The 20,810-nt window shown below is 54.4% G+C and overlaps 8 protein-coding genes and 1 non-coding gene across 9 annotated transcripts; 4 read left to right on the forward strand and 5 right to left on the reverse strand.

The window, feature by feature from the left end:
- Positions 1-221: 221 nt before the first annotated feature.
- On the reverse strand, positions 222-2,841 carry GLOTRDRAFT_130994 (acetyl-CoA synthetase-like protein; the record flags this gene model as incomplete). The annotated part of the gene is made up of 13 exons (XM_007869770.1): positions 222-374; positions 432-644; positions 703-719; positions 770-888; positions 945-1,112; positions 1,162-1,171; positions 1,228-1,325; positions 1,376-1,571; positions 1,642-1,804; positions 1,859-1,889; positions 1,943-2,280; positions 2,337-2,421; positions 2,471-2,841. 13 exons carry the CDS (start codon positions 2,839-2,841, stop codon positions 222-224), a joined length of 1,962 nt encoding a protein of 653 aa, XP_007867961.1.
- A 1,068-nt stretch (positions 2,842-3,909) lies between these two features.
- On the reverse strand, positions 3,910-5,022 carry GLOTRDRAFT_139815 (uncharacterized protein; the record flags this gene model as incomplete). Its single annotated transcript, XM_007869771.1, has 2 exons — positions 3,910-4,005; positions 4,069-5,022. The coding sequence occupies 2 exons, from the start codon at positions 5,020-5,022 to the stop codon at positions 3,910-3,912; spliced, it is 1,050 nt and encodes a 349-aa protein (XP_007867962.1).
- A 104-nt stretch (positions 5,023-5,126) lies between these two features.
- On the reverse strand, positions 5,127-7,193 carry GLOTRDRAFT_111733 (uncharacterized protein). The gene is made up of 2 exons (XM_007869772.1): positions 6,671-7,193; positions 5,127-6,592 (listed from the first exon to the last, which is right to left on the reverse strand). Exons 1-2 carry the CDS (start codon positions 7,146-7,148, stop codon positions 5,205-5,207), a joined length of 1,866 nt encoding a protein of 621 aa, XP_007867963.1. The 5' UTR covers positions 7,149-7,193; the 3' UTR covers positions 5,127-5,204.
- Positions 7,194-7,309: 116 nt separating this feature from the next.
- GLOTRDRAFT_78709 (DJ-1 protein) lies at positions 7,310-8,393 on the forward strand. The gene is made up of 7 exons (XM_007869773.1): positions 7,310-7,439; positions 7,498-7,678; positions 7,740-7,869; positions 7,931-8,011; positions 8,063-8,114; positions 8,176-8,186; positions 8,241-8,393. The coding sequence occupies exons 1-7, from the start codon at positions 7,390-7,392 to the stop codon at positions 8,345-8,347; spliced, it is 612 nt and encodes a 203-aa protein (XP_007867964.1). The 5' UTR covers positions 7,310-7,389; the 3' UTR covers positions 8,348-8,393.
- A 62-nt stretch (positions 8,394-8,455) lies between these two features.
- On the forward strand, positions 8,456-8,558 carry GLOTRDRAFT_t89. The gene has a single exon. It is a non-coding gene; the product is annotated as a tRNA-Asp (tRNA).
- A 111-nt stretch (positions 8,559-8,669) lies between these two features.
- Positions 8,670-11,331, reverse strand: GLOTRDRAFT_63296 (uncharacterized protein). The gene is made up of 5 exons (XM_007869774.1): positions 11,238-11,331; positions 10,174-11,187; positions 9,585-10,124; positions 9,384-9,521; positions 8,670-9,329 (listed from the first exon to the last, which is right to left on the reverse strand). The coding sequence occupies exons 1-5, from the start codon at positions 11,253-11,255 to the stop codon at positions 9,147-9,149; spliced, it is 1,893 nt and encodes a 630-aa protein (XP_007867965.1). The 5' UTR covers positions 11,256-11,331; the 3' UTR covers positions 8,670-9,146.
- A 159-nt stretch (positions 11,332-11,490) lies between these two features.
- On the forward strand, positions 11,491-15,705 carry GLOTRDRAFT_139819 (isoleucyl-tRNA synthetase). Its single transcript, XM_007869775.1, has 19 exons — positions 11,491-11,827; positions 11,881-11,953; positions 12,002-12,071; positions 12,127-12,190; positions 12,245-12,389; positions 12,451-12,504; positions 12,557-12,792; positions 12,844-12,982; positions 13,041-13,476; positions 13,532-13,620; positions 13,673-14,238; positions 14,292-14,516; positions 14,568-14,649; positions 14,704-14,834; positions 14,890-15,021; positions 15,076-15,176; positions 15,238-15,323; positions 15,379-15,480; positions 15,535-15,705. Exons 1-19 carry the CDS (start codon positions 11,588-11,590, stop codon positions 15,654-15,656), a joined length of 3,093 nt encoding a protein of 1,030 aa, XP_007867966.1. The 5' UTR covers positions 11,491-11,587; the 3' UTR covers positions 15,657-15,705.
- A 130-nt stretch (positions 15,706-15,835) lies between these two features.
- Positions 15,836-18,662, forward strand: GLOTRDRAFT_63297 (prolyl-tRNA synthetase). The gene is made up of 9 exons (XM_007869776.1): positions 15,836-16,295; positions 16,350-16,699; positions 16,758-16,851; positions 16,907-17,042; positions 17,097-17,161; positions 17,223-17,312; positions 17,372-17,991; positions 18,047-18,354; positions 18,410-18,662. The coding sequence occupies exons 1-9, from the start codon at positions 15,965-15,967 to the stop codon at positions 18,567-18,569; spliced, it is 2,154 nt and encodes a 717-aa protein (XP_007867967.1). The 5' UTR covers positions 15,836-15,964; the 3' UTR covers positions 18,570-18,662.
- Positions 18,663-18,699: 37 nt separating this feature from the next.
- Positions 18,700-20,051, reverse strand: GLOTRDRAFT_106970 (glycosyl hydrolase 53; the record flags this gene model as incomplete). The annotated part of the gene is made up of 6 exons (XM_007869777.1): positions 18,700-18,768; positions 18,824-19,033; positions 19,084-19,332; positions 19,466-19,526; positions 19,586-19,661; positions 19,751-20,051. 6 exons carry the CDS (start codon positions 20,049-20,051, stop codon positions 18,700-18,702), a joined length of 966 nt encoding a protein of 321 aa, XP_007867968.1.
- Between the last annotated feature and the right edge of the window lie 759 nt (positions 20,052-20,810).

Consider the following 20,810-nt stretch of genomic DNA (forward strand, 5'->3'; position numbering starts at 1 on the left):
ATGGATGATGTGTTTACACTACAGTGAAGAGAGCGTACGAAGGGCAATATCTTGGGCGGCTTTTTGTGACTGAAATTGCCGATGAAAAGGACGGAGAAACAACGGAAGTTTTGACTGCGCTCACTAACATGGGGAATATGACATATCTCCTGATCCCTACCAAGCAAGTTAGTTTCAACAATGTGGATTATTTGCTTTCCCTGTATTTAATAATGGCCTCGCTATAGCACCTGAGTCCGCCCTACACCCTTCTGTGCAAGCTCCTTACTCCATCCCCGCAGTACATGTTTCTGCACCTTCCCACTGGCAGTCTTAGGCAGCTCCTGCGCCGGGACGTCATCCTCGGCCACGAACCACACCCACGCGGGCGCATTCTATTCGTACACCCATCAGCAACCAAATCCGTACCCACCGCCTGCTAGCATGCGCACCTGGGGATTCATCCTCACGCTCACCCACTTCCGTATCTCCTCCCTCGACACCGCTGGGGCGTCCGGCTGCCTGACTATCCACGCGCCGACAACCTCCCCATACCGCGTGTCGGGCACCGCTACCGCCGCTGCCTCTCGCACGCCCGGGTGTGCGTGCAATACGTTCTCGATCTGCACCGGGAAGAGGTTCTCGCCCCCGCGGATGATGATGTCCTGGTGCCGCACGCCGGTGAGCCTCTGTATCCGAGGAGATAACAGGTGTTCTGCGTACCTTGATCCTACCAACGACTGACCCAGCTGTCAGCGTAGCGGTAGTGCATGGTAGGGAAAGTATTCACTTCTCAGGTACCCCTCCTCGTCCATGATACCCTCGTCACCCGTGTGCATCCACAGCGTCTCATCATCCCCGGGGTGTCTCTTCATCACAATTTTGGTCTGCTCCTCGTCTCCCCAGTACCTATGCGCATCCCGCTCGAATCAGTTCGACTCGTACTTACGGTGAACAACACCTACCCTTTCTGCACGAGGTAGCCCGCAATGAAAATCTCCCCCGGAGTGTTAACGGGGACGACTTCCCCCTCCGGGTTTATGATCTTGGCCTTTACATGTGGCTGCACCTTGCCCACCGTCTCGACACGCTTGATGAGTGGATCCTTTGTGGTGGTCTGGAAAGACACCGGGCTGGCCTTGCATGTAAATCACATCACAAAAAGAGAAACGAGCACCTTACCTGGTCTCCGCTACACGGTTACGTTACCGTCTAGATATAGGTCGGAGAAGAGAGTAAACGACTCACTCATCCCGTACGCGATAGTCAAATCCCTTAGATTCATCTTCTCCACCAACGTCCGCATCAGCTCAATCGGAATCGGTGAGCCCGCCGCTATCCCTGTCCTATCCGCACACTCACCCACTGTTATAACTTTCTCTAGCAGAAGACTCACCTTAGCTGACTCATATCTGGCTTCTCCCCCTTCTCCTCCCTCCACTTCAGCTCGGAGAGGACGCCGATGAAGTGTGTCGGCACCCCATGCAGCGCCGTGCAGCGCTCCTCCGCCACGGTGTCGACGATGCGCTGCGGATTGAATATCTCAGACGGGTAGACGATGCACGCGCCGTGCGTCCAGAACGCGAGGTTGCCTAGGACGAGCCGTGTTTATCGTCGTTGATGTCAGCCGTTTATGTCCGAGGGGAGGGGGAGAAGGTGTACTCATCAAAGCAGTGGAAGAGCGGCGGGACGTTGCCTGCCCCCAGGTAAAGTGAGCCGACAGACACGGGGCCTGAATGGGGACCTTACACAGGATATCTGTCTCATTTATGTCCATGCAGCGACCTATCGAAAGGCCATTGTTCAGCAGGTTGTGATGCGTCAGCTAGAATCTCCGCTGTCATACTGATATCCTGAAGATGGGGAGCACTATACGCACCGAGACAGCCTTGGGTAATCCCGTCGTTCCACTGATTTTCTATATTATCGCCTCTGTAACACCAATGCGCATTCCACTGCATACCTCGTGAACTGCAGATTAATAACCTCATCTTTGTGCAGTGTCTTCCCAATCTCCTTCAGTATCTTCTGTTCTTTACTGTCTTCCCGCCAGACTAATATCTCGCGAAAATCCGTGGTGCACTTCATCGTGTCCATATGTTTCTGAAAATGCACCGGGTCGTGTGTATTATCGACCACAACGAGATTGCGCAGCTCCGGGAGAGACTCCTCCTGGATGCTGCTTGGTGGTGAGTTGGCGAGGGCGGGAAGTTCGTCCGCGAGCATGTTGAGATATGAGGACGTCCGGATGCATGGGACGAGCAGGAGATGGCTGACGCCAACAACCTTCAACGTGTTGATCTACGCGAGGAATCTTGAAATGAATAATCTCTAATAGGATGCACGAGCGTACAGACCAGCTCCGAGACGCGGTATGCAGGGTTGATTGTCACGAGAATCGCACCTATGCTCGCACACGCCCACTGCAGGGATGCGTACGCACTGTCAAACCTAAGCACGTTCACCACCCCATACCGCCTTCGTAGCTCACCTGCTATTCCCCATAATAACCGCTACCCTGTCCCCCTTCTTCACCCCCATGCTCAGTAAACCCCGGGCAACCGCATCCACATGCCTCGAGAACTCGTCGTAGTCCCATGCAAGACAGTCCGTGCGCCCCAGGTTCCGCGATAGAGGTCCCCCAAACGGTCTGGGGTTCTCATGTCTCGATATAAGAGCGGGGCGCTCCCTGTGCTTGCCGACGATTTCCTTTGCAAAGTACGCCGGGAGGGTATCCTGGACCAGAGGGGGTTGCGTCGATCCTTCCACGGATGACAGGGTTAGCAGCCCGCGGTCATGTACCAAGACGTTCCTTTGCCCAAGAGCCTTTGAGAAGAGTCTGCTAGCACGTCTGCAGCTCATCGTCGGTGGTGAGGACGGCCAGGGACGGCGGCCTCCTATGTATACGACTCTCGTTATGTAACAGCAGATGTGCTCGCCATACCGAATGCGGGGAAATCGCGGGGAAACACAGCCACCCCCGGGCCGTCTTAAGTTGTCGCCCTTGAGCCATGCATTGACGAGCAATACTGTCAGGCGCTCATATTGGCACGGATTGGCGATGGAGCTCACCCGGATTGTAATATTCGGATAGACATAGTCTACTGGACATTGTAGTTCATTGCGGACGCGGGGTGCAAGTGACATGAGCTGTGTCCGCTGGTGGAAGTGGAAAATGCAGGATACTGAGGCGCGAATGAAATTGAATTCATCCCATAGTATGTTCCCAACTGACGTTATGAAGGAACTTCATTCCCGAAGTCCTTGCAGCGTCGAGTAGCACTTGTTGTGTAGAGCACAACGGCGAGCACGAGGCAGATTGGGGACAGGAGGAAGACAGAGTACCTTCGGGGGTGGACGCATGTTTTATATAGGTACCCTGTCCACGGGGAAGTAGGTTTTTCGATCGTGGACCATTTCACTTCTAATTACCTCCATACTTGGCAAAGGTATTGCCTAATTTGGCTTCAATATCCCCCCTCCCGTAATAAAAATCACATTTCTCGGTGAGGTTCCAGTGCTTTCCAACACCGGGCAGCCGAACGTCTTCAGAATTCAAATTGTCCTGTCGAACTGGCAGGCGCGACTGAGCCGGGTCGTGGCGGTGACGGACCTGCGAATGAGAAGGGTTTTACAACGGGTATCAGACGTCAGGCGAGCTTGACGAGTGCACACATTATCGGCTTGACAATATCAAGGATTCGGCCCTGAAATGTATCTGTGGAGTGGAGAAATCAACAACTTATCCGGGTGATATTGGGGTAGCGCGTCAGATTATCAGGACACGCATGACGATACAATCTCCCCAGCCGCGAGTAATATAGGCAAACTAGCTGAACGGGGTAATGTCAAAATTCACCAGACCGCCAATCAAATATGAGATACTACGAAAGGAGTCCATGCATCCACTCTTGGAATGTGCACCAACCTTCAGACGAGACCTGCCTCGATCATGATCCTCCCGAACTCCTCCAAGCCAATGGTGTAATCAGGAGAGGGAGAGAACTCCTGTAGCATATCCTGGATCTATGTTCAAGTGAGTTACACGATGCCTCGGATTCAGTATGCAAGTGTCAGTGAATCACGCACTTCGTCAAGACCAATCTTTTCCTTCAAATCCCTAGCAGCCCTCTGGATATCCTTCACCCCAATCCTGCGCTGCTCAATATCACGAACATCATCAAAGAACAGGGAGAACGTGACCAACACCGCTTGCTTCTGCCGAGCGGTAAGGTCAGAAGGCGACGGTGCTCTCTTCCGCTTGGTAGGTGTGACCGTGCGCGAAGGGGAGCTGGAATGTCCTACGGGTCTCTGTCCACGTCCCGTCTTGGTTTTGGAGGTCTTGGTTGGGGAAAAATCTTCATCCGACTCATTATCCCCCTCGTCTTCTTCCTCGCTGTACGGCGTCAAGTCACTGTCGCCCTCTTCTTCCTCACCTCCCTCCAGTACACCTTCCCCTTTATCAACGTCCATCACAGCCTCATCTCCCTCCCCTACACCGCCGAGCAGCGCAGCGCATACCGCCCTCCAGTCCTCGCGGTTAACCATCTCCTCCCCCCGCCCTCTAGGCGGGTCCCCAGCACTACCAGGGGGTGCTATCCAACCAGACGCAGCGTTCCTAAAGACCTGAAGGACTTCATCATCGTCAGGCAAGTCCAAGATCGCCAGAGCTTGCGGTACCAGGGACAGAGGGATATGCGAGTGCTTCTTTGCCCGCTTCCTCGGTCTGGACGATGAAGCAGCCGGTGCTGAGAGTTTCTCCGCCACAAACCCTCCTGCTGATTGTTCGGGTTCGTCTATGACAAACCCACCTGGCTCGTCAAGGATGAATCCGCCTGCATCGTTTGTGCCAGGCGGAATGAAGCCACCGGGCTCGTCTTCAAGAATAAATCCGCCTGCCTGCATGGTGTCGCCAGAGGGATAATGAGCAGGCTCAGCATAACCGTCTTCTGGCTTATCTTCATCGACGAACGCGTCAAAAGCATCGTCGATTTTGCGTCTAAGGGATGCAGGCAGCGCGTCGTAGTCGTCGTTGGAGGACATGGAATGGCGGCGTGGGGTTAGGGCTACTACTCCCGGATATTCCCCATCCAATCACGATCGAGCTTGCCGCTTGACGCATCATGTGCCGAACGTACTATCTGTAGGTGAACAAGTACATTGTTACATAAATTATAATGTTTGATTACGGCATGAAGCTGCTGTAAGAACGATATCCCTAGAGTCTATCTATCCAGCTCATGCATACAGCCAACTACCGAGCTATTGCCACCCCGCTGCGCGGCAGGATCAGCAGCATTTGCCGCTCGTGCCAGGTGCGCCATCCTCGGCGTGAACGGAGCACTGGCAGGATTCAGCTCCGAGGTACTGCTCGTGAACTGTGACAGAGACTGCGTTTGGTTATGACCGCGGGAGGCATCAGAGGCAGAGGGAGCAGGGAACGTGGAGGACCGATTGGCATACCGGCCGGACGATGGCTCGAACGGCGGGGCGCGGCTGGATAGGATGGTGATCGGTGCGGTAGCTCCGCCGGTCGACAAACTGGCCGCTGCCGAGGGTATGTGCGGCGACGAGCCCGAGGAGCCTGAGGAGGAGGATCCAGCGGCGTTCCCTGAAATCCGCGTTGGCCCCTTGGGGCCAGTCGGCACCCCATTCCTGTTATGATGGTACCCGCCCCCAAAGGGAGAATGATTCTGGTGGTGGTGGTGGTGAAAGTGATTATGGAATGGGGATGTCGACTGTTGATGTGGCCTCTGTATTGGACCAGCGCTGTGGTGCTGATACCCTCTCCCGCCGAAGAAATTGTTCCGCGGATGTAGGAAGTGCGGATGCCGTTTCTTCTGCAGCTGCGTAGGCTGGCCAGGTGCGATATTGCTCTCGTGCCCCGCGCTATTACCCCGCTCACCCACGGCAGGATCCGACTGCTCGACATCCTCATCCAGTGGGTACTCCTCCCTCTCAACGCGGTCGATCTCCCTCCTCACCTCCTCTAGCTTGTCCTCGAGCTCTGCGACACCGCCCTCTAGCCTCTCCCTCCTTGCCCCCAGCTTCTCCAAGCGCGCCTCCTCCCTTCCTAACTCTGCCTTTAACCCTTCGTCTCTCTTCCTCGCATCAGCTTCCACTTCCTCGCGCCGAGCCCGCACCTTGTCCGCCTCAGCCTTGACCCGCTCAAACTCCTTCTCCTTGTTTGTTCTCTCAGCCTCCAGCTCAGGCAAATCAGACTGCACCTCCTTAGCCTGTTCCTCGATCTCCTCGGTTGCTGAGCGGCTTCTTTTCTCGGCCTCTTGTAGCGCAAGCAATTTTTGCTTCGCCCGCGCTTCCTCCTTGACGAAGCGTTCCGAAGAGCGCTTGAGGATATCAATCTCGGACCGCAGGGTGGAGTCGGCCTTCTGGCTCTCCTTCCTCGTTGCTTTGAGGGTGGCTATAAGCTCGCTTCGTTCGTTGTTGAGGGCCGTCAGCCGGGCGAGGAGCGTATTCGTGTACTGCTCAATCGTAATCGTTGGACGAGGGGGCGGGGATACGCTATTCAGAGACGACGAGGGCGATGGAGGGTCGGATGGAGAGAAGAAGTCGGAACTGGACTGGGTGTCGTCCGTCCCGTCCGCATGGATATCTATCCTCATAGGTTCAGCCTGGGTAGCTTTACGAGTGCATCTATAACAAGAAGCGCATTCGTGGGGTGAAGACTCACGTTCAGTGCCTTCCGTCACCACATCTCTCCGTACGCGTTCTTCATGCGTATGCACTTCCTCCCCGAGTCCCTCCAGCCCCGCACCCGGCACATCGTGTATCACCCCTAGTTCAATCTCATACCCTCTTCCTGGTAGCAACCCATAGACAATAACTACCGCCTCATCCGCCCGCTCGTCCACCCGGATGAGGACCCGCTGCCAGGGCGAGCTATTTACCTTCACTGACAAGCCCTTCGACAGCGTCTCCGCAATCGGCGCCCTGTTCTCTTCCTCATCGCTCCCATCCTCGTCTTCGGCAGACTTGGAAGATACCAGGAACGTCTCGCTGAGCGACTTGATCTGCGAGTTCCAGTCGCATGTCGAGAGGACAAAGGTGGCTGAGACCGAGGTGATCTCGCGAGTGGTCAGCGTCAGCGACGGCGGCATCCACGGTCGAATTGCATGCCAGGTCGATGTGCTGCCGCCTTCTATCGTCATCGTCGGCGAGAGGTTCTCAGGAAATGGGTCAGCGATGGCTACAAGACGTACAACCAGAGGCACCGGTAATTACGAAGCTGCTATTACCTTTTCCGGGACGATATTCTCACGGATGGGGAAATGTGGCAAAGGACTTGACGTCATTGCACTTGTAAGTACTTGCACAACCACCACCTGTATCAATAAACTCCCTGCTGCTCTTTCTGCGTGTAATTGTACTATCTAACGGATATCCACAGCCATGCCTTCAGCTCTTATTCTCATTGCCGACGGCACGGAGGAAATGGAATTGTAAGCTATTAGATGCTTCATTCAGGAGGGGCTTGCACATTGATCAGCATCACTGCAGCACCATAACATATGACACGCTCGTGCGCGCCGGAGTAGCGTGCACGTCCGCGTACGTTTCCCGGGAAGATGACAAGGGAGGTCTCGAGATAGGGAACAAGACAGCGCCTTCGTTCGCAAAGGGGTCGAGGGGGATTAACATCCTACCCGATAGGTACTTCGCGCCGCTGGAGCTGGGACCGGTAAGTGAGAGTCTTTAACTACTATGATTCTGTTGATGACCGCTCACAATGTAATACGCAGGACAAATTTGATGCTCTGGTCATCCCAGGAGGTGCCAAAGGCGCGGAGACCATCGCTACGAACTCACCGGTGCAGCACCTTGTGCGCGAGTACTATAACAAAGGCAAGATTGTCGGGATGATCTGTGCCGGTATGTCTAAACACTGCTAGTCTACTCACCCTGATCAGTCCATTCTCATTGGCATGCGCAGGGAGTCTTGCTGCCAAGACATCCAACCTACCGGAGCAACCGTTAACTTCCCATCCCAGCGTCAAGTCTGAATTGGAGAAAGGTAGCTACTGACTCCCTCTCTGGTTATCAGAGCTGAACTGGACGCCTGCAGATTTTGACTACTCCGAGGATCCGGTTGTCCTTTCGAAGAATCTGGTAACAAGGTAGCATTTCTCCCGCTCGTGTCTCTAACACTAGCTGATTGCCATTGTTGATTCCGGTCAGTCGGGGTCCTGGTATGTCATGTTTCATTACTCGCTTCCGTCAGTGAGAACGCTGAATGCTACTAGGCACGGCCTTTCCCTTCGCATTCACCCTCGTTGAGCTGCTGTGCGGGAAGGATAAAAGGGAAGAAGTGAGAGGTCCCATGGTGTTTCCTCCGGGCACGCCGTGGTGAGGGGCATATAATACGTAGGAAGTTCAAGCGGTCGCAGGTATAGGAGTAGATGGTGGGGCAATAGCAGACATTCATGGGTCTTGTAGAGACAACGTGATAACCATCCCGTCTCTGGTAGTATATCGGATAGTACACCCGCCTGTCATTGGTTGCGTAATTCTTACGTAATCTCATGGCGCGGGAGAGCGGGGTTCGACTCCCCGCCAGAGAGTTATTTTCGCATGTTCTCCCTCTGCATGTCCTTCAAGTCGTACATTTTGGAAAAGGCTGAGGGATGCAAAGCACATGCCAGCAGTTTCCGTAGAAAGTCGATTTTGGCATAGAGAAATGGTAGGTACAAGATTCATGTGAAGGCATTGCATAGATTAGCATCACGCATACGGGAACGAGCGACGACGACACAACTGAGCATCAACCACACCGAGAGCTCGAGGTTGACGTCGGAGTACAAGCCAATGAGTGGGGCAGAGCGATCCACGAAAGTGAAACTGGAGGAATACGAGTAGAACACATTTCATATGAGGTGCGTATAAAACAAATGCAAGGTGCGTAGACGATTGTCCAGGGCGAAGCGACACTGCAGCGGCACGGACAGGAAAAGGGAAAGGAGGATGATACTATAACAATGCGTACTGTGCCTTCCCTCGGACCGACTTGACATTGAACATTGATTCATTGGATTAGAGAATAAATAGGGGTAAGAGTTTAGCGGCTGGGGGAGTAGTGATGTATCGCGGAACGCTGGCGGTGGGAAGAGGAGACGTAGGGGTGACTTCTTCTTCGGCTTGGATCTATCGCTTTATACTTCCGCTTCTTCCACCTCGTCGTACTCCGCCTCAGCGACCCCGTTCTCTGCGCCGGCCAAGGCCCGCTCCTCATACGCCCGGATCTCAGCCTTCAGGACGGGCAAGTCGTCCTTCAGCGAGACTTGGGTGCCCTCAGGCCATCGCTCAAGAGCCCATGCTCGCACGAAGGTGCTTGCCTGAAGATGAAAGAGTTAGGTGGCAGGAGAGGCATAGATGGCGGGCAAACTAACCTTCAAGTACTTCTTGGAGGCATACTTCTTGAAGAATGTGGGGTGCCGGATAGGCCTCAGCACGTAGTTCAGCATGATCCCGGCGGTCGGGACGATATCACTCTCGCGATAGGAGGAGTAATGCGCCAAGTTCGGCGTCTGTGATATCCATCCAGTCAGCGGCCGTCCTCTAGCAAAAGTATGACAACTGCAGTCACTTACCCATTCATCTCTACAGAGGATGAGTCGTGCCAGCCACACGGCGGCGGCCGCCAACAGCGACGGAGGAGCGGCGAGCAGCCTCCACTCGACGATGGAGATCTCCATCAAGTACTTTCCGATAGTCCTGGCCTGGACGTCATAATCGTCGGCCTTGCTCACCCTCCGCAGGAAGTGGATCGGGTTCGGGTAGCTCAAGTTCCAGTCGAGGGTCTTGAGCACGTACTTCTCGGCCTGCAGGATGTCGTGCTCGGTGTACGACGAATCTGCGCAGCGGAGGAAGTTGACAACGGAGGGGGAGACAATTTCCTCGGTCTTGGCCGCGATGAAGAGGCAGGTAATGCCGACGAGCTGCAGCTTGGCGACGGAGACGACGCGCGCCGAGAGGAAGCGGTCGATGATGTTGCAGCAGAGGAAGAGCGTCTCGGGGAGCAGCCTGAAGCGGAAGTGGATCTGGATAAGCCAGTCCATCAGTATGGCGCGCATCTTCCACGCCAGCTCCTTCTGGTTCTCCATGTAGTTCGGGTTCGGCATGGTCGTTTGCTGCGAGTAATGTGAGCCAGGCGGACGGGTGGCAGGATGCCCGACTTACCTCAACCTCTTTCAAGTACTCGAAGATCTCGACGACGTACTCGCTGACCATCAGTGGGTCATCCGCGTCCTCCGCATCAAGGTCGGTCCACTCGTCGCCGTTCGGGTCGGCCTCCTTCTCCATGCTCATGGAGGCACGCTCGAGTTGCTCAGCGAACGCCTGAGCGAGGTCTGCTGTGGTCTGCTCCCGCGTCTCGACCTCATAGGTCTCGCGGTCACCGTCTCCAGGGTCAGGGGAGGTGCGCCGTTTCTTGTGCGCGCGATGAGCATCCTCCTCGTCCTCCTCTTCCTCAGGCTTGGGAGCAACAGACTTGATCGAGCGCGTGGACGTCTTCTTCTCTACGTGCTTGTCAGAAGCACGACGCGCCCCGGTGGCATGGGTGGAAGTCTCAACGACTGTGACTTCCGTCTTGACAGTCGTACGGCCAGAGGCGCGACGTGGCTCGACAGGATGGTCGATGGCCATAGGTTCTTCCTCCACAACTTCCTCGACTTCCTCCAAGCGCTGCAGGGTCGTGCTCCTAGTGCGCCGGTGGTTGCCCGTAGCAGTACCACCGACGGTCCCAAGGGGCGCGCGTGTCCCAGTGGATGGGGGCTTCGTAGCTCCAGCCTTGGAGCCGGTGGCTTTGGAAACAGAGCCAGCCCTCGTCGTAGTCTTAGCCTTCAACTCGGTAGCATTCTCTACCTTCTCCTTGCCTTTCGCTGCTCCCGCCGTTTGTTGCTTGCTCGGTGGCTTCGAAGCACGCGATGGATTCTCTTTGGTTCGATTCGGGGGCGCGGTCACCTCTCCCAATGCCGCACGTTTACGCTTGCCCTGCGCGCTGCCTTCCGCTGCAGCAGTCGCCTTGGCCTTGGGTTGCGCAGAAGCTCCTGCTGCGCGGGTCGTCACAGACGTGGCGGGAGCGGTTTTAGAAGGGGGTTTCGCGCGAGTAACAGGTCTGGCGTTGCGTGCATTGGCATTTTCGTTGTCTTTCGCGGTGGTCGCGCGGGTGGTTGTGCGCGTCACACGCCGCGTCTGTGCATTTATTACGATCTGCTAGATATTATCAAGATAAACAGACTTACAGGAATGTTCGAAGACATAAGAGTTTATGTCGCCAATGTGCCAGACGATGTGGGTCGAGAGCGGGATGTAGTGGTCGGTGAGGGAGGAGCTGGTGGCGAAGGCTCGAACCGCGCGACCAAATGCGGCAGGTTACGCGCAAATAGACGCAAACAGAACGCGAGGCGCGTTGAGTCAGGTGACTACGCGTTTTCACGTGATGCGCATCGTCACGCGTCTCCTGCCCTCTCTGAGTCTTTCCGCCATTTCGTCCTTGGGCCACGGCAGGGCGTTTCTAGAGGGTTTCTCTTCTCACTCTATGTGGTTTGATTGATACAATAGCATTCTACTGGTCTCCTGCAAAAGGACTTAAATGTCTGGGGTATGGAGGAGCGGTCTCCGCCATCGAAAGCTTCCGAAAGCAGGCTTTACGGGATGTCGCGCTATATCCTGCAGCGGGGTGCAGGCCGAATCAAAAGGTCCTACACCTGACAATAAGGCGTACTCAAAGACACTTCTATTGCCCAAGACCAAGTTGACTCTTCGGAGTGACCCTTTGGAAAGTGAAGTCCCGTTTAGGAATAAGACAACGAGGGACTTGTATCAATGGCAGGTCTGTCTATCCCCATTTCGTTATACACGGGATTGTTTATGCCTTGGTAGTAGTGGGATAATGCCAAAGGACCTCTGTTCGTCCTGCACGATGGACCTCCATACGCTAATGGGCACCTGCATATGGGTTCGTAATGACACCCATCTCCTCGCCCATAGCTTGACCTCTCTACAGGACACGCGTTGAACAAGATTGTGAAAGACATCATTGTACGGTATAAGGTGTTAATGGGCCACAAAGTGCAGTGAGTACAGTGTCTCATGCATTTGCGCGATCCATTGTCGATCAGTTATCCCTAGCTACCATCCAGGCTGGGATTGTCACGGTTTGCCCATTGAGAATAAGGTTTTACAGCAGCTCGGAGTGTGTACCAGCTAATTCGTCCGCTCCCGCTGTCTCTGACCTGTACATTCGCAGAAAGATCAAAGGTCGATAGACTCCAAGACAATACGGGACGCTGCTCGGAAATATGCCGAACAGGAAGTACAGCAGCAACGGGAGGAGTTCAGTCAACTCGGGATTATGGCGGACTGGAGCTCTGGAACGACTTATCGCACTATGGGCAAGTATATCTATCTCATCATTCACAACGTGAATATCTGCTTGATGGCCGACCACTCCAGATCATGCCTATGAAATGCGGCAATTACAAGTTTTTAAGACTATGGTTGAAGCCGGTGAGATTGCCTTCCCACTCTCGTGTACTCGTTGCTTAGCAGTATTTTGTAGGGCTCGTATATCGACACTACCGACCAGTGCATTATTCACCGTCGTCAGGATCGGCTTTGGCGGAAGCGGAGCTCACGTACAAAGACGACCACGTCTCCCACTCGGTGTACGTTGCATTCCACATGGACACGAAGGGGGAGAGCATGCGCCCGATTCTGAAGACCCTCTTGGCTTCTCGGCCTGACTCGCATCTACTCGTGTGGACAACGACGCCCTGGACCTTGACAGCAAATATGGTTAGTCGCCTGCAGTGTGTTGCTCCACAGTGCGAGCTGACCTGATGCTAGGGTATTGCGGTACATCCGGAGCTGAAGTACTCGATATTGAGTCAGAAGAAGACTGGTAAAACCTTCATCGTAGGATCAACGAGGGTCTTTGACCTTACGGATATCCTCGGCGAGGTCGAGGAAATTGCTCAGGTTGAAGGTAAGCTATAACATTGGATATATTCAAACACGCGTAATACTGACGCTTGAACATCCAGGCTCCGAACTGGTGGACTCCACCTACTACCCGCTATTCTTCCCCGTCGCTAAGGACGTCACTCCCAGATATCCCCTCAGGATCCTGCCCTCCAACCATGTCACGGCGGACTCCGGTACGGGTCTCGTCCACTGCGCGCCCGCGCACGGAGCAGAGGACTACATGGTCTTCCGTAGCCTCGACCTGTTGAAGCCAAGGGAGGGATCGAGCGACACCGGGATGTTCTGCCACGTCGACGCTGAAGGTAAATTCAGCAGCAAAGTCTCGGAGGTCGTCGGGGAGTCTGTAGGCCGTAAGCTGGTTGGCAAGGAGGTGCTGAAGGATGGCAATAAAGCGATCATTGAAGTACTGGGTGATATGGGCGTGCTGGTGAAGGTTCAGAAGATTAAGCATCGGTATCCGTATGACTGGAAGACGGATCAGCCGATCATCATGCTGTGAGTTGTTACGATGCCTTACCCAATTGCGACGCGTCTGATATCCGTGACATAGGGCCACTTCGCAGTGGTTTGCGGATCTCAACTCTATCAAGGGAGATGCGCTCAAAACCCTTGACTCAGTATCGTTCTTCCCTGCTGGTTGTGAGCTCTTGCGGTGCAGGACTCGATGCTTCTCGACTAATATATACCCTAGCGCGAAGACGACTGCAGTCGTTTGTCCAAAACCGCTCAGAGTGGTGTATCTCTCGTCAAAGAGTCTGGGGCGTCCCAATCCCCGCCCTCTACCATGTACCTACAGACACCGCCATCATGGACGGAGTCAGTCTGAAACACATCCTGTCCGTTTTGGGAACAAGGGGCACAGCTCACTGGTGGGATGGCTCCGTCGAGGACTTCGTCCCTCCGCACCTCCGGAAGGAGGGTGAGGACTTGGCCGCACTCTACCGCAAGGGCACGGACACGATGGACGTATGGTTCGACAGCGGCACGTCCTGGACCATGTTGCGCGACTTGGTAAAAAATGCAGACGCCGAACGGCCGTATTACGCAGATGTCTGCGTGGAGGGCACGGACCAGCATCGCGGCTGGTTCCAGAGCCAACTGCTGACAGCTGTAGCTGCGACCAAGGCTGAAGGGCGGGTAGTGGCGCCGTATAAGCATCTGATAACACATGGAATGGTCCTCGATCCTGTGGGCAAGAAGATGAGCAAGTCGTTGGGGAATATCATTAGCCCGATGACCGTCATCAGCGGGGGAAAAGTGCGTCTTGCGTCGAATTATGCCCATAGGGAATGCACTGACTAAGTTGGTAGGATAAAAAGAAAGAACCGCCGTATGGTGCGGACACTCTTCGTCTGTGGGCGGCGACGGTGGAGTACTGGAACGATGCAGCTATTGGCTCAAATGTGCTCGCCCAATGTGCCCTGTCTTTGCGTAAGATACGCAATTCGGCCAGGTTCATCCTCGGGGTTCTCGAGGATGGTCGCAGTCTGGAATGTCTTGAGAGAGTGGCAGTAGGATCGCGCAATATGTCTCTCGTGAGTTGTCTACGTCTAAATACGATCAGCAAACTGAACGAGCTGTCACAGGCAGACCGGTACGTCTTGCATGAGCTCACCAAACTCGATAAAGTTGCCAGGGAAGGCTATGCCACCTACAATTTCGCCAAGGGTACGCATCCCCTTAGCTTAACTGTGCGCGCTCCAAACTGACTGTGTGCTCAAGTTGTCAATGCCATGAGCAACTTCTGCAACGTGACCCTGTCGTCGCTGTACTTCGATGTCACAAAAGACTGCTTATATGCCGATGCGCGAAATAGTGCGCAGCGCCGAGCTGTCTTGACCGTACTCGAACAGGTGCTTTCTATTTCGAGTGGGATTGTGGCCTCACAACTGACACCGGACCCCTTAGGTTCTGCGCACAATGGTCTTTGTGATGGCCCCCATCTTGCCGCACCTCGCGGAAGACGTTCATCATGTCATGTCAGGCGCAGAAGACCCGGCGTCGGGCAGGTCGGTGTTCACCACGACTTGGGAGCCTTTGGTATGGCTGTATATATGGCTCTTGTGAATTGATGCTGATCATCTGCTGTGGCAGCCATCCGAGTGGGAGAATCCCTGCGTCGAAGGCGACATGAATCGCTTGCTGAGTCTTCGGACGGATGTGCTTGCATTGCTCGAGAAGGCTCGGCGGAACAAGTGAGAGACAGCTGTTCGCCGCGACTTCGTCCTCTGGTGATCGAGCTGCGTTGCGTTGCAGGAACATCGGCAGCTCTCTTGAAGCTGATGTCGAGATTCTGGTGCGAAACCAGTCGACGGACATTCATCCCTTATTACGGCGTGAACGTAAGTTTCAGCTTTCGTTCAGTCTCGAGTTGTATTCTGAGGGCCTTTTCAACAGAGGACTTTCTGAGAACTCTTTTCATCGTGTCTGATGTATCTGTCCATGATGAAACTCCGGAAGACCATACTTCCCTTCCGTGGAAGCATGAGGCCGACTACGGTGAGGGTTGCTAGCTGAGGATCATCTCGTTCTACACTCACTCTCTTATGACAGGAAACGATCTGCGCGTTGTGGTCCGACCTGCAAATTTGACGAAATGCCCCCGCTGCTGGACATTTACTAGACATCCCGAAGAAATATTGTGCCGGCGTTGCGCCGACGTAATAAAAGTATAGATGGTATAGAGTATTAGCATAATAGTCGTATAGATAATCGCTTGCCCCCCTTCGTACACGGTGTAAGCGGCCTTTGAGCCTGTTCCAATTGCTATACCGCAGTTGCTGGCCGCCTGGGTCGCATCTGCCTTCGCTCGCGGTGTCGCATGCTGGCCAGGACGCTCGCGATACGGCAGTGGACTCGATCCGCTGGGAGACATCTGATAACGGCCAAACGCGTCGAGTCACAACTAAAATCGTATCCTGCTATTACTATTGGGGCTCGTGCCCCTCTCCCATTAAACACCTGTTTCTGCCTGCTGTCGACCATGGCGTCCACGGAGTCTCTTTCGCAGTCGTTCTCGGCTTTATCGATCAAGCCTGCAGCGAGCGTGTCGCACAAGGAAACCAGTTCTCCGGCCGAATGGAAGGAGGCTTTGAAGTCGAATCCGGACGCTCCTGGCGACTTTGAACTCATCAAGACGCTGGTCTTCAAGCCGAAGACCGCAAAAAATGCGACGCCAGTCCCCCTGGTTGTCATCGCAAGAGAGGAGACCGAGACGAATTCGGGCGCACTGGGGAAGAAGCTGAACCTCAAGGAGCTCCGGTTAGCATCAGAGGATCTTTTGAAAGAGTTCTTCAACCTCGATAAAAATTCTTGTATGTCTCTGCACTCCTGTGAATGCAACGGTGTCCGACGATGATTGCGCGCAGTGTCTCCCCTTGCATTAGACGAGAACACTTTCCCCCGGGTGGTCACGGTGGTGGATTCGTCCATTGCAAACTCGTCTTCCGTCTTTGCCCTGCACGCACAGTCATCCAGCTCCACCATCTTCCTGTCTGGCAAGGATATCGTTTCATATCTACGACACTTGGAGAAGGAGGACCTCAAAGTCCACGAGATAGACTTTGAGGCCCTGAAGTCAGAAACCAGCGCCCCCGCCCCTGCTGCTCAGAAAGCAGCCCCGGAAAAGAAGAAAAAAGAAGATGCAAAGATCGAGGGCGCTATCGAGATTGCCATCGGTGTCAAGAAGGAAGTGGATTTCGCTGCATGGTACACGAACGTTAGTGCACGCATGCACTGGCTAGCGCTCTACTTGTCACCTGAACGTTTGCACGCAGGTTCTCTTGAAGGCAGACATGCTGGACTACTACAGCGTCAGTGGTTGCTATATTCTCAAGCCATGGTCGTATACGATCTGGGAATCAATCCAAGGTATGTCTGCCTGCCTTGCGTTGATCGGGATGACTTAGATTGATTGGCGGATAAGAGTGGTTTAACGCGCGCATTAAGGAGATGGGCGTCGAAAATGCATACTTCCCGATGTTTGTTTCGTCAAAAGTGCTGGAACGGGAGAAGGACCATATCGAGGGTTTCTCTCCTGAGGTAGCATGGGTAACGCGAGCGTATGTGCACATCGGTCAGCTTGCTCACCATGTGAGTTGACATTACGAACCCAGCGGCCAGTCGGACCTCGAGGAGCCCATCGCCATCCGGCCAACTTCTGAAACTGCTATGTACCCCTGTGAGTGCGCACTCCACCGGACGCTCGCACACGATCGCTGATTTGAATCTTTCACACTCAGACTATTCGAAGTGGATAAAGAGCCACCGAGATCTTCCTCTTAAACTCAACCAGTGGAACAGTGTCGTCCGCTGGGAGTTTAAGAGCCCCCGTCAGTCTCCTTACCTGCACGTAATTATCCATACCGACACTACTGACACTGTAGCCCAGAGCCGTTCCTCCGCACGCGTGAATTCCTCTGGCAAGAAGGCCACACAGCCCACCTCACGAAAGCCGAAGCCGAGCAGGAAGTTCTTGAGATCCTCGACCTCTACCGACGCGTCTACGAAGAGCTCCTCGCGGTCCCCGTCATCCCGGGCATCAAGTCCGAGAAGGAGAAGTTCGCGGGCGGCTTGTACACGACGACCATCGAGGGCTTCATCCCAACCTCCGGGCGCGGCATCCAGGCGGCGACGTCCCACTGCCTCGGCCAGAACTTCTCCCGGCCGGAGATGTTCAACATCATGGTCGAGGACCCGAACGACCCCACCGGGCGGGGCAAGGTGTACGTCTGGCAGAACTCGTGGGGCTTGTCGACACGAACGATCGGTGTCATGGTGATGGTCCACGGAGATAACCAGGGGTTGGTTTTGCCTCCACGCGTGGCAGGCATACAGGCGGTTGTTGTCCCTTGCGGTATTACAGCAAAGGCGACAGACGAAGAAAGGAAGCGCATCAACGATGCTTGCCTCGATCTGGAAAAGACGCTGAAGAAGGCGGGCGTGAAGGCAAAGGCAGATTTGAGGGACGGATATACTCCCGGCTACAAGTTCAACGACTGGGAGCAGAAGGTAAACCAGATGCCAGTAGCTTCGTAGAAGACTGACCGAGCGTTGCGCATTAAAGGGTGTTCCTCTGCGACTCGAAATCGGTCCGAATGATCTGAAGAAGGAGCAGACAATGTCTGTCCGCCGAGACAACGGAGCAAAGGCCCCTCTGCCACTCGCAGATATCCAGACGGCAGTGCCCAAGCTGCTCGAGACAATCCAGTCGGACATGTTCACCCGTGCAAAGGAAATTTATGATTCACGCGTCAAACTCGTCACGGATTGGAAAGATTTCGTCCCGACGCTGGATGCCAAGTGCGTTGTCGCGATGCCCTGGTGCGAGGAGGAGGCATGCGAGGACGATATCAAGGAGCGGAGTGCGAGAGGGTAAGTGCATGTCTCTGCACAGTATTCTGACGCTTAACGTATGGGATGCATGCAGGTCTGAGCAAACAGACGAGCGTGCGCCATCAGCGGGAGCGAAGTCACTTGCGATTCCCTTCGACCAGTCTCGCTGGCCAAAGATCATCAGCGGCAAGACATGTTGCCCCGCCTGTGGACGGCTCGCCAAGAAGTATACCTTGTTCGGGCGGTCATACTAGAGTAGCGTAGAACGTAGTCAACTAGTCAAATAATCATGTATTTTGCTCAGGGTTGACGATGAATCGTCTTCAATCATTCTCATGACAATGCGGTACAACCGACACTTAGCCGCACACTGCCTGTCAGAACTCACATGTCGGAGGAGAACATCTTTATGGACGACCTTGTCGCGCCGTTAGAGCTGACTAGGAGATTGTCCTGTTCCTTTGGGTCAGCATAACGCGAGTGATATGTAAGACAGTGCTGCACTAACGGCGCATCCGGATCCCAGATTAGCGTTGCCAATCCAGCCCGGCTCCCAGTAGCATATACCGAGCGGGGAGGCGCCTGGGACATTCGAGATCGTATTTCTTATATCGGCTACCCACGTCTCCTGACCGGAAGCAGATATGGGGATGGAAGACTCGCTCATACTCACGCCGGAGCATTGTACCGGCCAGTCTGTTTCTACAATCATGAAAGGCTACAACAAGGCTTTGAGCACTTGAGCTCTAGACAAGCGCGTGAGCTCACCTTTTTATACGTGCTCGTGATACCACTCATGCTCGACTGCAACGCGCTCAGCGTCGCGTCTGTGTTGTAGAACGGGTAGAACGAGAAGCCCATGATGTCCACGTCGCCCGTGGCGAACGCGCCTTGGTAGTTCAGCACATTCTTGTACCACGTCGCGATGCTGGACCGGTCCCAGCCATTCGCGAGGTGGATCATGGTCTTGACGGAGGAGGAGCCTGCGCGCGCACCATTCGCGGCGGAGTGCAGGAGCTACGAGAGGCCGTTGTAGCCGTTCTTCGAGATCTGGCCGACGGGAAAGAGGAAGCCGCTGTTGATTTCGTTGCCGAGCTGGGAATGAAAATGCCTGAGCGGTGAGAATGGGACGAGAGAACGGGGTATCGACCTGGATGATGGAAGCAGGTGTGCCCTGGTTAGCGAAAGACGTGACTACGTCCTTTGTGTATCTATTTCCCAGGTTCAACAAGCCAAAAACATATGTATGCGTGTTCCTATGACTGCTTACGCATATATCTTGGTATTTAGGCCATTGAGGTCGGTCGGCCACCCCGACGGGATAGCTTGCTTCCCTGGATCCGCCCCTAAGGTATGGCAACATCCAGTACACCCGCGGCACGATATTCAGATAAATAGGACGACTATACAGATGGTGGTCGGCGAGTCTACTCACAAGTATCGCTATAATGCAAATCCACAAGGATAGACATGCCAGCTGCCTCGGCACGTTTCGCGATAGCGAGGGCGTGTGTGACATCGTAATCACCAGCAGTCCATACTCTAATCCTGGCGAGATTCGTTCCGTGGCTCGCCAGGATTGTCTCGAAGCTCTTCTGAGAACCGTTTTCTGAGTACTCAACGCCCGCGGCTTCCGTCACGAGCAAGGAGGAGAAGTCAGCACATTTGTACTGCAGACCCTGTGCTCCTAGAAGGAGGGAGGTAAGAAAAGTTAAGCAGGAGATCAAGGTCACCATTCGGAGAGAGCACATCGAGCACGACTCTCTACGTTATGCGACATCTTATCGTATTTGAATGCTGGCCCTCAGCACCGAGTGAGAGGTCGCGGATATTTAGCGGGAGTAAAGTTCATCACCAGGGGTGACACCTGCCAGTGGTTCTGCCTCCGAAGGAGTGTCGACCGGAGTGGTTACCAAATCTTGCAATTGGGGCCTATGTCTCCGTCAGAATCATCTGGACACGCGGACGAAATCAGCGAGAACTACCTGCGCGCATGGTCACCTAGGATGAACCAGTGTCTCGTGGCCGAAATTCGGCGACCGGTGGTCCGGGCGGATAGTAAGTTCCTGGTCGCAGACACTGTCGCGTACAATGCTGAGGATGAGTACGTTGAAGGTCGAAATATACAGCTTCCGATGGATTACAGTGACAATGAGAAGCAAGTCTAAGGGCACGAGAGTCTAGGCAGAAGGCACGCTGGCGGTCGAAGAACAACTACGGAAATTCTTCACGTCCAACTCACTTCAACTTACCTTAATATGCACAGCGTCTGCATAGCGCTGGTTTGGTGACAAACCGTCCGCAAGCCTGCCATGGGCTGTGGCTAACCTGAGCGCGATACAGATGGGCAGGATCGGGGGCAACTCCACATCCCAAAACCAACATCGTGCTGTACTTCTGCACTGGGTTTCCTCAATCGACCGAGTGGGGGATTCACAGGATGAGACTTCGAAATTGGGCACTGGCAGCCTGTTCCGCCGCCACAGGATCACGTG

Source organism: Gloeophyllum trabeum, assembly GCF_000344685.1.
Source record: "Gloeophyllum trabeum ATCC 11539 unplaced genomic scaffold GLOTRscaffold_00010, whole genome shotgun sequence".
Lineage (NCBI taxonomy): Eukaryota > Fungi > Basidiomycota > Agaricomycetes > Gloeophyllales > Gloeophyllaceae > Gloeophyllum > Gloeophyllum trabeum.

Excerpts from the sequence above, each read along its gene's own strand:
- GLOTRDRAFT_111733 (XM_007869772.1), bottom strand. The coding sequence starts at position 7,148 with ATGACGATAGAAGGCGGCAGCACATCGACCTGGCATGCAATTCGACCG. Across the intron at positions 6,593-6,670 it reads GGTGACGGAAGGCACTGAAC|ATATCCATGCGGACGGGACG; the intron begins GTGAGTCTTCAC and ends CTATGAGGATAG.
- GLOTRDRAFT_78709 (XM_007869773.1), top strand. The coding sequence starts at position 7,390 with ATGCCTTCAGCTCTTATTCTCATTGCCGACGGCACGGAGGAAATGGAA. Across the intron at positions 7,679-7,739 it reads CGCCGCTGGAGCTGGGACCG|GACAAATTTGATGCTCTGGT; the intron begins GTAAGTGAGAGT and ends TGTAATACGCAG. Across the intron at positions 8,012-8,062 it reads CAAGTCTGAATTGGAGAAAG|ATTTTGACTACTCCGAGGAT; the intron begins GTAGCTACTGAC and ends GGACGCCTGCAG.
- GLOTRDRAFT_63296 (XM_007869774.1), bottom strand. Across the intron at positions 10,125-10,173 it reads AGTACTTGAAAGAGGTTGAG|CAAACGACCATGCCGAACCC; the intron begins GTAAGTCGGGCA and ends CATTACTCGCAG. Across the intron at positions 9,522-9,584 it reads TCCTCTGTAGAGATGAATGG|ACGCCGAACTTGGCGCATTA; the intron begins GTAAGTGACTGC and ends TGGATATCACAG.
- GLOTRDRAFT_139819 (XM_007869775.1), top strand. The coding sequence starts at position 11,588 with ATGTCTGGGGTATGGAGGAGCGGTCTCCGCCATCGAAAGCTTCCGAAA. Across the intron at positions 11,828-11,880 it reads GGGACTTGTATCAATGGCAG|TGGGATAATGCCAAAGGACC; the intron begins GTCTGTCTATCC and ends CCTTGGTAGTAG. Across the intron at positions 14,835-14,889 it reads TCTTGACCGTACTCGAACAG|GTTCTGCGCACAATGGTCTT; the intron begins GTGCTTTCTATT and ends CGGACCCCTTAG.
- GLOTRDRAFT_63297 (XM_007869776.1), top strand. The coding sequence starts at position 15,965 with ATGGCGTCCACGGAGTCTCTTTCGCAGTCGTTCTCGGCTTTATCGATC. Across the intron at positions 17,043-17,096 it reads GTAGCATGGGTAACGCGAGC|CGGCCAGTCGGACCTCGAGG; the intron begins GTATGTGCACAT and ends TTACGAACCCAG. Across the intron at positions 17,162-17,222 it reads TGAAACTGCTATGTACCCCT|ACTATTCGAAGTGGATAAAG; the intron begins GTGAGTGCGCAC and ends TTTCACACTCAG.